The sequence below is a fragment of the Sinocyclocheilus grahami genome, unplaced genomic scaffold (assembly GCF_001515645.1).
Source record: "Sinocyclocheilus grahami isolate Dianchi unplaced genomic scaffold, SAMN03320097.WGS_v1.1 scaffold98.1, whole genome shotgun sequence".
Classification (NCBI taxonomy): domain Eukaryota; kingdom Metazoa; phylum Chordata; class Actinopteri; order Cypriniformes; family Cyprinidae; genus Sinocyclocheilus; species Sinocyclocheilus grahami.
The window spans coordinates 962287-976090 of record NW_015505277.1 but is presented as its reverse complement, the minus strand read 5'-3'; the positions used below and the strand labels follow the sequence as shown (position 1 = coordinate 976090).

The following is a 13804-nucleotide window of genomic DNA, read 5'->3' as shown; positions in this document are numbered from 1 at the left end:
TTATATAGTATATAGAGCTATACTGGAATCTATGGGCTAAACCATGGAATTGCAGATGTTTTTCTCATTTTACTCCCACCAGATAGCACTAATCTGGCTTAAAAATTGGATTTTAAAGGCAATACTGCATTAATTGAAAAGTAATATAAAAATACATCAATTTTTATCATCAATTTTAATGCATAAATATTAATTAGTATCATGAAATTATCTCAAAATACAAAAGAAAAAAAATATTATATATAAAATATGTTACATCGATTTTACTGGGGGGAAAAGTTAAATTTTAAGTGTCCGGTCACTTTTGACCGTGAAGATCACAAGTGTGACTCCCAAATGAGGAGCACCAGATGGTTAAAAGAATAACTCTTGAATAAACCCTACATCCTAAGCACTCTTAAGATTATTCATTATAGAGCAAAGAAAAGCACAACATATGAGCACATATTCTCAATGATATTGGTATTATACACTAAAACTGCAAAAATTAGCTGCCTAACAACACATTCTGTGAATCACAAAAACACACCATTGGGTACACAATCAACACTTCTGGGAAAGCTGCAAGGGAAGTCGCCACGACATATGATCAGAGACAGGAAGCTGCTACTGCTAAATCCACATGAAGTAGATTTGATCTAACCCATGTGACTGACAGTCAATATCTCCTACCTGGAATCACTGTCTCTCCTTTCAGATATTCCAAGATGGCTTAAATGATAAAAATAAAGTTAATATCTTAGAAGCAAAGCAGGGTTTGTGATGGTTCCACTATAATGGCTAGCACTGCGGTCAGCAGAAATCCTTATATTTTTATGAACGTGTTTATGTAAGATTTAAAAATATAAGTAATTCTGATGTATCTCTGGCTTTCAAGACTGATTACAGAGGACTCATTCTTGAGTTTTGAGTTATTTATCAATTGTTGTTTGTTTAAACATGCTCTAGATGGACACGGTCAATAATAGTTTAATTTTTAAGTATAATTTGTCGACATTATGTTTCAATAAAATAGAAATCAAATCTGACAAGGGTATCATACACTTTGCTTAATAAGCACAGATGGCACAGAAAATGGGAGCTATATACAGTGCCCTCCATTAATATTGGCACCCTTGGTAAATATGCGCAAAGGCAGCTGTAAAAAAAATAAAAAAATTAGTACATTAAGACGATATAGACACACGTCATATTCCAGGCAGATTTGTAACATCTTTAGTTGATTAGAATCTCTTAATTATTGCCCTGATGGTGGAAATGGGGATTTTCAATGCTTTAGGTATTTTCTTTGATGGATGATTAGGTGAATTTGGCCTTTGTCTTTGACAGGAAGTCATCATGCCTGGACAATTTCATGTTCCTAGTCACCCTGGTGTGCTAAAAATGTAAATATGAATGGGAATATACTTCAGAGACATTTTACTCATAATAATTTCTAGGGGTGCCAATAATTGTGGCCAACATGCATTGGAGAAAAACTTTTATTTCATCATGAGATTTTCTCCCCACTTTCAATTGTTTTACTTCAATGATAGGTTAGAATTTTGTGAATTGTTTTAATGAAAGATCAAAAGGATAAACAATGCAGATTTATTTTCATAGCCGACTTTGCTCATATTTACCAAGGGTGCCAATATTAGTGGAGGGGCACTGTATTTTACAGGTTGGTCCAACTAAGGCTCAAGCATGTTTTAGACAATCTATTTTAAATGCAAGATAGGACTTTCAAATACTCTGTCATCATACTGAGGATTTTGATGAATTCTACATAAGAATGCATCAGTTTTTTTTTAGCAGAACAACAGCTACCACATCAAGTAAGGTTTCCTCTCTTTGCGTAAATGGACTGTTTCTCTTTATACAATCTCTGGTAGAGTTCATCCAGTCATTTCTTGTGAAAAACAAGTACACTTTATCATACTTTTTAAAAAGAAGTATTCATTACAAAATTAATATACTTTAAAATAACATAATTGATTATTAACTGAATGTAATGTTTAGAATAATGCCTAACTGAAATTAAAACTTTTGCAATGATCCTTTTAATTACACATTTGTAATAATGAAGTTGTGATTTAGTACAATTAAAATGTAATGTAACTTTAAATGTATGATTGAATAACGCACTATAGTTAAAATTATAATCAGCTAGTTAATTGTATGTCTTTACAGCACACAAAAAAGATGATTAAAACAATGAGTTCGAATTAACTTTAAAGTAAAATGTTTAATTTGACATTATTAAAAAATGCACTTAATTACTAACATAGTCATGAAAGTGTACTCTATTTAGGCACACTTAAGTGGCCTTTTATTTCATTAATATATGTGACCCTGGAGCACAAAAGCAGTCTTAAATCGCTGGAGTATATTTGTAGCAATAGCCAAAAAAACATTGTATGGGTCAAAATTACCGATTTTTCTTTTATGCCAAAAATCATTAGGATATTAAGTAAAGATCATGTTCCATGAAGATATTTTGTAAATGTCCTACTGTAAATATATCAAAACTTAATTTTTGATTAGTAATATGCATTACTAAGGACTTCATTTGGACAACTTTAAAGGCGATTTTCTCAATATTTGGATTTTTTTGCACCCTCAGATTCCAGATTTTCAAATAGTTGTATCTCGGCCAAATATTGTCCTATCCTAAAATGGAAATCGTATTTATTTCATTATAAGCTTATTTATATTCAGCTTTCAGATGATGTATAAATCTCAATTTTGAAAATGTACCCTTATGACTGGTTTTGTGGTCCAGGGTCACATATCTACAGTACAATTTGAAGTCCAGTTTTAAAATATAGTTTTACTACATTTAAGCGTATTTTTTTAACACAGGAATAGGTAGAATGTTACTTGTTCTAGGTCACTAATATGGCTGGAAGTTTCATCTAATGTGAGGGTAAAAGGTTTTAATCTGTAGATCTGTCAAAGTTTTTAGTGACAAAAAGTAGCCTTTAAATTGTAAAAGTTAGAAACACAGTTCAAATTAAAACTTGCGACACTTTAAAGACTTTGTTTTTGTCACGTCGAACACATTGTATGACTCGCAGAAAGCACTAGAGCTGATATTTATGTCTAACTACCTTGTTTTCTCGATAACGCCCATTTGTTGGTTGAGGTCGATTAGCTCCATCAGCTGCTTCTGCAGCGTCTTCTCTCGGCCCACAATCTGTTTGATGAAGACATGCTGAAGAAGGTCAAACACATTGGGCCTGAGCTCAAAATCCTTTATCAGACACCTGAAGGGGACACAATCGAAAAATGGGAGAATTTGTGCTAAAATGTCCAAGATATCACATCAAATGGCAACTGATAAGGACCAGATTCCGGAAAAGCAAACAAGCTAAAGGTTGTCGAGATGAATTCAGTTACAAACAATGTTCTGGCGAAACAGCAGGAGGATAATTAGAGTTTTACGAGGCATGGCTCTTTATGAGAGTAATTAACCTACAAAATCAGTGTCAAAAAGAACAACTAACAAAACTTTAACAACCAGCAAACTTTGTATTTGCCAATGCTGTACTTATAATTACAAATACGTTTAACCTGCGTTACTCACTTGCATATAAAATCGTTAAAATCGTTTGACCAAAGCTCTGGTTGGTGTAGGGTGGGTGGAGGATTTCTGTACGGAGAAAAACAGATAAATAGACAAAGATAAGTGTGAGAGAGCAATGAGGAGACAACTGCTCACAGCAAATTGATCCCATTTATTTCAAAGGGAAAAGGCACTCCTCACTTGATAAGATTATTAGATTACTGCCTCAAATTGTCTGTTGTTTAGATGAATCATTTCAAGCACAGACCATGGGAATATACTTCAGAGACATTTTACTCATAATAATGTCTAGGGGTGCCAATAATTGTGGCCAACATGCATTGGAGAAAAAACATTTATTTCATCATGAGATTTTCTCCCCACTTTCAATTGTTTTACTTCAATGATAGGTTAGAATTTTGTGAATTGTTTTAATGAAAGATCAAAAGGATAAACAATGCAGATTTATTTTCATAGCCGACTTTGCTCATATTTACCAAGGGTGCCAATATTAGTGGAGGGGCACTGTATTTTACAGGTTGGTCCAACTAAGGCTCAAGCATGTTTTAGAGTAAACAAACAATCTATTTTAAATGCAAGATGGGACTTTCAAATACTCTGTCATCATACTGAGGATTTTGATGAATTCTACATAATTATTTATATTATTATTTATATTATTATAGTTTGGGTTCTTTTAAAATTTAGTTGGAAAGCCACTATAGCCCATAATACACTTTAAACAGATATATGTTATGAAACATGGCATGTTTGTTACTTTAGGCACTATTTAATTGTATTATTATTTTTTATTCATATTCATATTAATATTATTATTATTATTATTATTATTATGTATTCTTCTTCAATCCATGCCAATAAACAGCCAGTTTCCATTTTTACAATTTATCTCAAATGGAGTGACAACATGCCCCACTGCAGGCTAAATGGGTAATAAAATGGTTTTCCTGGGTAATAACAGTGGGAATATTTAATATGGTTTTGTAGTGAAGATATTAAAGTTTGTGACCATAAAGAGAGAGGAAAAAAAGGCAAAGAAATATTCAACGGTGTAAAAATAGTGACAGCTAACCCTGATCACCTTTGTTTTTGTTTGAGGTTGCATGAGTGAAAGTGAAATTTGCAGTGAATTTGTGCTCATGTGAGAAAGCTTTGTGAAGCCGTGAAGGCTGCCAAAAAGCTTTTCCCTGTAAATGTAGATAAGTAAGCAGATAGACACTTAACGGTGTCACAGAGGACCTGACAAGCATTCCCTGCTGTGGAACAATAGAGCTAATTAGCCATCATTAGGTGTCCTGGTGAAGGGGGCTATTAGTAGAGGGGTTGAGGAGGTGTACTACAGCCCAACGGCTAGCGCATCAGGAGCACGCTCTGCACCTCTGACAGCGATTAATTACCCTAATGGGGGGGCATACATCTCTGCTTATCACACGCTGCACCCCACACAAACAGCGGGTGTCAGACTGGAGAAACGCTTCGACTATTAAAGTGCATCCTTATCGGAAAATGCAGCAGCAAAAAATAAAAGATTACAGATGAAAACAACAAGCCTTCTGCCATTTAAAGCACATTGTTCAGAGCACAGCATTCATACAGCAACAATAATGTGGCCTGGGATGTGTTTTGTTCTGGTAAGTCATACGTCACTAATAAAAGCACCAAATAATCAACAAAGTACATAACCGTTCAAAAGACCGGGGTTGGTAAGATTTTGTAATGTTTTTGAAGGGTGTCTCTTATGCTCATCAAGGCTGTATTTATTTGATCAAAATAGTGAAATGTTGTGAAATATTATTATCTAAGCAGCAACACAGCATATTAGAATGATTTCTGAAGCATCATGTGACACTGAAGACTGCAGTAATGATGCTGAAAATTCATGATTTTCATGATTCTGTGATGTATAAAAATGTCAAAAGAACAGCATTTATTTGAAATAAAAAATCTCTTGTAACATTGTTATTATTATTTTTACTTAATTTTGATCATGATTAATGCATCCTTGCTAAATTATATGGAAGCCCGTTTCCACCACAGAAACAAACAAACAAATAAATACAGTACATACATATATGATTTTTTTTTATTCTTGCAAAAAAATTGGAAATGCAAGACAAAAACAGAATTGTGACTGACTTTCTGATCTTTTCCTCATAAATCTAAATCTTGCAATTCTGTTTTTATTTGTTTCCACTATGAAAAAATTGCGTCTTTTAATCTCACAACTCTTTTTCATTCAAGTTTATATATCTCAGAATTACAAGAAGAAAAAAAAATCATAATTATGAGATTAAAAAGTCACAATTGTGTTTTTATTGATTTAAGTTATTATTATTATTATTATTATTGTTGTTGTTATTATTATCATTCTGTGGCAGAAACAGGCTTCCACCGTATAAAGTATTTATACTTTAATGGAAGAATTGTCATGCTTTTAATGTTGTTATATGTTAAAGCACTGATAACTGGGAGAGATTTATTCAGCAGTTACTGAGACCCTCAATTGAAACTTTTTTTGGCCATTTACATGTCAGTAGCATATTCAGATCATGTATCATCTCTCTCATTGCATGTGTTTATTTCTGGTTTATTTTGGCTCTCAGCTCCTGTCCGCTGGCTAAATGTGTGTGTTCCTGTCTGTCGGTGGCAGGGGGGCTGAACGCAGACATGTTGTGCCCAGGGCTCGAGGCTTAGTCTGGCCTAATCTGGGTCACACAAATGTAACACTTAATATGTCATCAGCATGTGCCACTGGCCTTGTACCGTTCACTGAGCACATACCAGCTCTCGAACCCTAGAGTGCCAGAGTCATGTCTGATCTCCTCTGATTTTACCCAAGGCATAATCATTCAGCATAAGAGACACAAGTTCAAATCTGGCTAATTGTGAGAGTGATTTATCAACAAAAAGTTGTCTCAAATATCTCATTTTAAAGCCTACATTTATAGTTATTTTTCAAATAAATAAATACATTTTTATATACATTTTTAATATTAATATGTAACCTAAAATAAAATAATGCTGAAACGTTCAGGGTTAGATTTGAGCCTGAAATACTTTTATTCAGCAAGAATCTATTAAAATGATCAAAAGTGACAATAAAAAGACATGTATAATGTTACAAAATATTTTTGTTCCTGTTTATCAAAGAATCAAATGTTAAAATATATGTCAAATATATATTAAAGTACAAAATATGTATTTTAAATTGTAATAATATTTAACAATATGACTATTTTAAATGTATTTTTGATAATGTTGATGATGTGTGTATTATTTAAATAAATGCAGCTTTGGTGAGACGTTGAAAAACATTTTTAATAATAGTGCAGATCTAAATATAAAAATGCATTTCAAAATAAATCTTCAGTGAAATATTTTGAGAACATTCAGATTTGAGATTCTAATGGCTGCGTTCCAGTTTTGTCACAATGCATTGCCTATTCTCAGTCTGGATGGGTGTGGGGGGTGTAAGGTGTGTTTTTCTAATAAGAAGGAAAGAGAACATGAGAGAGACCCAACGAAGACAGCCTGCAGTGTGTACATGAGCAGTCAGAAACATCACCACACCGCTCTGTGATTATACCCACCACCCCCACCACTGACTGTAGTCAGAACGCCACTGCTCTGACAACACAGCGCTCAATGGACTGATGCTCTCTCTCTCTGTGTGTGCGTGTGTGTGTGCATGCATGTGAGGTGTATTATAACACAAAAGTACTGCACCATCAAGATGACACCAGTGATAACAGTTTCTGTTCTGAGCCTGAAAAGAGTAAACAATCAAATTTCACCGTCAGACAGGTGGATGGAGAGAAAAATTGCTTGGTCTCTTTCTTGTGTCCACAAAGACACATGCATTTCAAGAAACTGATGTACATTAAAGCAGCACTAAAAAAGACCTAAGAATGAAACCAGCCTGGCTTCTGACAGCTCCAAGGCCCAAGTAAGCAGCAGTGCCATCCATCCGCATGCTAAAATCACAAATTATTCCATATACTGACACAAACCTGACCTTGTGGACTGTGAGGTCTTTTTGAATATTTTGTACAGTAGTCATACAAATCAATGTTTGTGTACAACAAGTGTCAAACCTAAATAAGAGCGTCACCTTGGAATTTTGAAGAGAGCTCTCATTGGATGAAGATCAGTAAGGGGCGGGTCTCCATCACCCAGCTCTATGGCCGTGATACCCAGAGACCACACGTCACAGCGCTCGTCATACGTGGAGTCGAGCTGCTGCTCACATGCGATGACCTGGTCAAATACACAAACACAGTCATTACTGAACTGCAAATGTTTATAACGGACATTGACTGTTGAACAGTGTCACCAGAGCACAGAAATTCCACCGGTATATCTGTTGAACAAAATGTTTCACATATTTTATTGCCATGTTTGCTGATTCTAATCTGACTGACAATGACAAATGACAATAATTTTGTTATTTGAATATTAAAATAAGAAAAAAATTAAAAGAAAAATGAATTTTTTAAATTAAATTCAAAGAGATTCTATACTGGTACAGGCATTTTACAAAATAAAGCATTCTTTCACTATATAATAATAATATTATTAATTTTCTTTTTGTTTTACAGTACGTTGTAATTAGAAATGCACCGATCAACCGGCCACTGTGAGTGAAGAAGACAAAGTTCGCAATTTGTAATACGAGTAGGGCCAAAGTAAACCGTAGGGGAAACACAGAGCACGCACAGCCTGTGTGAGAGAGAGAGACTCGTGCAGAAATCAAAACAAATGAGCGCAAACAGCACACAAAGCAACTCACAGAAAGTTACAGATGCATACTGCGGTGGAAAAAAAAATAGGTAAGCAACATTGCACGACCAAGATGTTTCCCCGAATATCAGCATAATTGCAATGTGACACTGATTTTATACAATGGCAGTTCAATAAACAAGTTAAAATGAAGTGACTTACATTTCAGACACAATACTATTGACTGTTTTTGCTTAATTTCGCAAACGAAAATAGTTCCAAAGCCATGGCAGAATGGTTGTGTGTCTCTGTTTCGCTACTAAATGAATCCCCATTTTTGAACAAATCAAGTGAGTCAATGATTCAGTCATCCATTCATCGGCCGTTTCTCAATATGCATTCTTGTCTTGTGGACTCGTGAAACGTCATAAGTCGTCGCCCAAGTACTTTTCCAATTCAAAGTTCACATCTAGCCAAGTACAGTTCCAATCCCCGGATGTGTTCTTGCTGCGCCCCTTTTATCAAGGATGCATCCAGAGGTGACTTGTGCAAACTTGAGGCAGCCAGGTATCCCAAAATGCATTTCGCACCAACCAGCGAGCGTTAATGGCGGAAGAGAAAACCCGCATTATTTTCAAAATATTACTGTTATTGTGTCATGAAATGCAGTTCTAAGAGTATTTCAGGCGAGAATGTAGTTGTTTAAAACTCAAATCTTCGGTTTATTTATTAAGATAGCGCCTATTTGAAAATTTGCTTCGCCCATTTCGGAGAGGTGAGGTCCACGTGATCAGCGGGCGCTCAGTGCTCATGTATCCCGCCGAGAGCAGCCTCAACTTGGCTAGTCCTTCTGACATTTGCCGCTGGCTCTGATGTCTCTGTAGTGGTTAAACATGAGATATAATTCATTTTGGGTCATCTTTGGTCTCATGAATCTATTATTTCTTCCAGGTCATATAGTTTCGGCTGAGCACAAAGTTATGTTTCATAAATTATTTATTTATTAATCGTAATACAGCGCTGACTTTGTTGCATACATTTGACTGAATGGTTTGCTTTTTTGTCTTATTTCCTATTACATAAGTATCTTATACTTTATAGTTATACTTTTATAATGGCTATTATTGTTCATTAAAACTCACATTTAACAAAAAAGGCAGAGTTGTGCTTGTCATATTTCATTTTATTATACATTCAGTGAAGATAATCAGAGTATATGTGCACATATTAATATGTTTTATATTTTTAAAATGAAAACCAAAAGGGTTGTGTTTTATATTTAAAAAAACCCCCAAAAAGGCAGTGGTGTTTGATATGATTTCGTTTTATTGTAATGCGTGTACGCGTTGCATGAACCACATTTTGTGGCTATTAATATTTTAAATGAAACAGAAAAGAGGCAATGCTTTTTGATATATTCCGTTTCACTGTAATGTATGTACGTTCCCCGAACTACATTTTTGCGGTTATTAATATGTTTAAATGAAAACGAAAAGAGGCAGTGGTATTTGATATCATATTTTGTCGTATTGTATACATACAGTGAGGATAACCGGAGTAGTCAAGGCGAGCTGACTGACGTTATCAAGTACACTGCTGTTCCATTTGCAGAATTACCGGACTTGTGTCCTCCCGTCCTCAGGAGTTTGCACTTCCGAGTCGAACTTGCGAAGTCCAAACTACCGAGGATGCAAGTCCGAACTTTGCGTACTTGGTATTGATAAACGGCCATCCATTTGAATGAATCAGTTGAATGAATTACTCAATGACTCACATTTAAACAACCATTTGTCGCCACCTACTGGTGGTTTCATATTTAACGCATTATTGATTTTTTCCCAACACTTCTTATTTGAATGTTCAAAAAATATATAAAACATTAATATTATCACATTATTTATGCCACCTCAGGTTTATCAAACAGTCTGTGTAAATACATCTAATGCTTTTGTTTCCTCTGCAGCACAAAGACGGATTTTGTTAATACTGATTTCATTTGAAGGTTAACAAATCTACAGTGACTTATTATCTTAACTAAGTGAAACAAATGTAAGAAGTTGATGTGAAAGATGACACATACATTTAATAAGGTTAGGGGAAAATGCCCATAAACAGTAGGACATGACATCTGTTCTGTTATTTACAAAATATACAAACTCATTTCTACCTCTTTCCAGTCACAGAGCACTTTATTTTCAGAGTTGTTTAAGTGAGAGAAGATCTGTAACTTATTCCAAATAGGGGAAATTGTAATGTGTAACTCTTTCTTTCTTTCTTGCATTGAAAAAGTAGTTTTTTTGTTTGTATATGCTGTCAGTTTTAGTTCTTAGAATGAAAAACAGAACAAAAAATAAAAAATAAAAATCCGAAATCGGAATTGGCCAAGACAATTGCAATCGGAGCATCTCTAGTTGTAATACTACGCAAGCAACTGAAACTGGGACCTTATAGTGCAGAATAATAATAGTTTAATAATACAGAAAATACATAAGAATATTACACAAACTAAATGCATGTTCATTTTATATATTTTTTTAAATATAGAAGATAGAAATATCATTGAAAAGAGACAAAGAGAGAGACTAAGCAGGGATGAGAGAAATATACATCTACTATAATAAATCTAAGCAAAAGAGCTGCTAATAAAAACATGCCTTTTTGTGAAGGAAAAAAAATCAAAACCGTATTTCTCCGTTTAAAAAAAAAATCTATTTAGACCTCTACATTAACTTTTAATATTGTACCATAAACCTTATGTGGATAGAAAACTGCAGAATGGAATACAGGTGGTCTTACCTCAGAATTAGAAACACAAATAAACTGTCCAGCGCCTTTAGTATTTAATCCACGCGATTAGTCCAGAAATGAACCTAGAATGTTCCTCACAGATGTTTAGAAGTCTAAAAATGCACTAATAATAAATCTCTGTTTGTGTTTTGATTGTATTGACACCTAGGACAAATTGAGGCACATAAGCCTCTAACCTTGAGTCATATGAAAATTTTGGCTACGACTCTCAAAACAACTTCAGAGCTGTAGTCCTCCTCGCCTGTCTCATATGGAAATCTTATGGAAAAACTATAAGTAAACAAAAACATTTGCAGCCCACAAAGTCACCTCCATGCTTTGCAAACTACTTGCCAACGGTCCTACCTCAGGGGCCATCCAGAATGGCGTTCCGACCGAAGTGTTCCTCCGTAGCCGGGTGTTTGTAAGCTGGGCCGATACCCCTGATCAGAGGAAGAAACACCAACAAAGTATCATGAAAGGTAGTTATCCGTACAAATTCAATGAATGGCTTCTGGATTCAAGGAATGTCTTTAGATTGTCTGTACTAGCTGAGTGGCAATGGAAACACAATTTGAATAGAGATCAAACAAGGTCACAAAGAAAAAAAACGTGTTGTCTTGGATGCAGTGATCATAGTAACCCAGCACTGACCCATGAGCCTTCTGACTGAGACTTGAAAATCTTTTTTAAGAGCTGTGGTCACCCTTCACTGTTACTGTAAAAGCAGAACGGACATTATGCTATATGGGTTTTTACAAGACATGATGGAGAGTAAAATAATCATTTTCTGATTTTTGGGGGGTCAACTATTCCTTTAAACGAGTGCATTTACATACAATTTACATAAGAAGCTAAATTATGTAAGATATTAATATTAATTTTCAGAGAATCTTACTTGACTGAAGGAAAGAATGGTGCTTGCAAGGATATACAAAGAGAGTGGTTAGTGTTAAACATCACTGAAAAATGGTAAACTAAAAGAAGTAACAGTAAATTAACTGGATTTATTTAAGTCAAAAATATGTTTTACTATCACTGGTTAACAATTTACAACCTAAATATATTAATTTGTATCACCAAAACGACATAATATGGGAAGTAAAATTTTGCACTTTTCACAGCGCAAGTTTAGCTTTTATGGTGAAGTCAAATTTGCAGGAAAAAAAACGTCACACAAAATTCAAACCGAGCAGCTTGGGAAATCTATGTGAGGAGCTCCTGTGCCCTCAAGTAGTTTCCTATTGAAACAACTGGATTTGGTTTGCCAAAATTCTCAGAACAACAGTAAATGTGACCAAAACTTTAGGGATTGGAATACACAATCTACTAACCTAATTTTCTTGATGTGAATATGATAGATTTGACATTTGACTGAGATAAGTTTTACATTTTCAATTTTACTATTCTTATTCATATTCTTATTATGAAAGGAATGATATTAGTTGTAAATGCTATTATTTTTAAGTAATTCAAGACTGAATTTTGAAAGTCTCATACTTGCTTACTTTAAAATAAATCTCACCAACATCAATGATATCATCATAATACTTACATTTGAAATCTGATTGGTCTTATTTATATCTGTTTGCATACTGAATTGCGACTGGTTTTTTCTATTTTGCATCTATGTAAATATCTATAGTCAGCAACAGCTAAATAGCTAAACCAAAGCCTAAAACCTAAACTTACCTAAAAGTAACCCTATTCTTTTCCTTCAGAAAATGCAAATCTAGTGTCATTTGTTCCAAGCCACAACTTCAGTATATGTAAATATTTTTCCTGGGAAACAAGATATTAGAAAATTGGATTTCTGCTGTGAAGAAACACACATTCAATTAAAATCTGTAAATCACATAGAATTTGAAATGTTTAGATTAGAGCAGATCATGTTGTACTGCTAAATTTAGCTATGAACACATGATTCATATTTAGAATTGTTTTTAAAGGAATCTTCTATCAGTTTCGGATTAGAGCTATTGAATCACCAGTAAACAACCCATTCTTGGATTCGTTGCAGTCACAAGACTCACAAACACATTAAATCCCCACTACACCAGAGACAAATACAGAAACATGGATTCACATATGCTGTCGGCTGGAAATGGACAACAGACAATAGACGTATTGAAGAATAACAGTTAAACACACATACACAAGCACACACAGCACTAAACAGTCTCCTGCGGCTGTTCCCTTTCTGCTACATTAGATCTGCACGTGGCCCTGGGGCCAGTCTTAATAATCATCAGAGATAACACTGACAATTAGAATATTCATGACAAAGCCACTAAAGCGTCCTCCTCCAACCACCCACCCTCCCCTCCCCTCCTCTCGCTCTTTTTGTCTAATAATGCAGTTTTTGTTCCCCATTCAGATGAGTCAGTGTGGGGGCTTTATCTGCTCAGCATAGCGTGAGCCCCTTCACACGGATAACGCATTAGCCCTGCGTGACTGAGCGCTCTGAGACGTGGGCACGTGGAACCTCTGCATACAGCCGCGGTCCGACAGCCACCCACTCATCATGGCTCCATTCCTGACAGTGGGAGACAGATATCGCCCCCAGCGCGTCTCTGACCAAGCACTCAACAAATAAAAAAATACTCTTTTTGGAAAAAATTTGGTTTACAGGGTAAACGGAGTGACGTTCAAGTGAGGTTTGCATGGTTTGATGGAGACAGAATATAAAATAATAATTTAAAAAAATATATATAATAATACTAATATATA

General features: G+C 34.8%; 1 protein-coding gene across 1 annotated transcript in view; it reads right to left on the bottom strand.

The window, feature by feature from the left end:
* LOC107588088 (myosin-IIIa-like) overlaps positions 1-13804 on the bottom strand; it is a 55366-nt gene that overhangs the window by 4489 nt on the left and 37073 nt on the right. Inside the window, exons 8-12 of the mRNA XM_016276099.1 lie at positions 11441-11517; positions 7680-7825; positions 3569-3634; positions 3093-3248; positions 673-711 (exon numbers count right to left, since the gene is read on the bottom strand). Coding sequence (XP_016131585.1) covers positions 673-711; positions 3093-3248; positions 3569-3634; positions 7680-7825; positions 11441-11517 — 484 coding nt within the window. The remainder of the gene's footprint in view (positions 1-672; positions 712-3092; positions 3249-3568; positions 3635-7679; positions 7826-11440; positions 11518-13804) is intronic.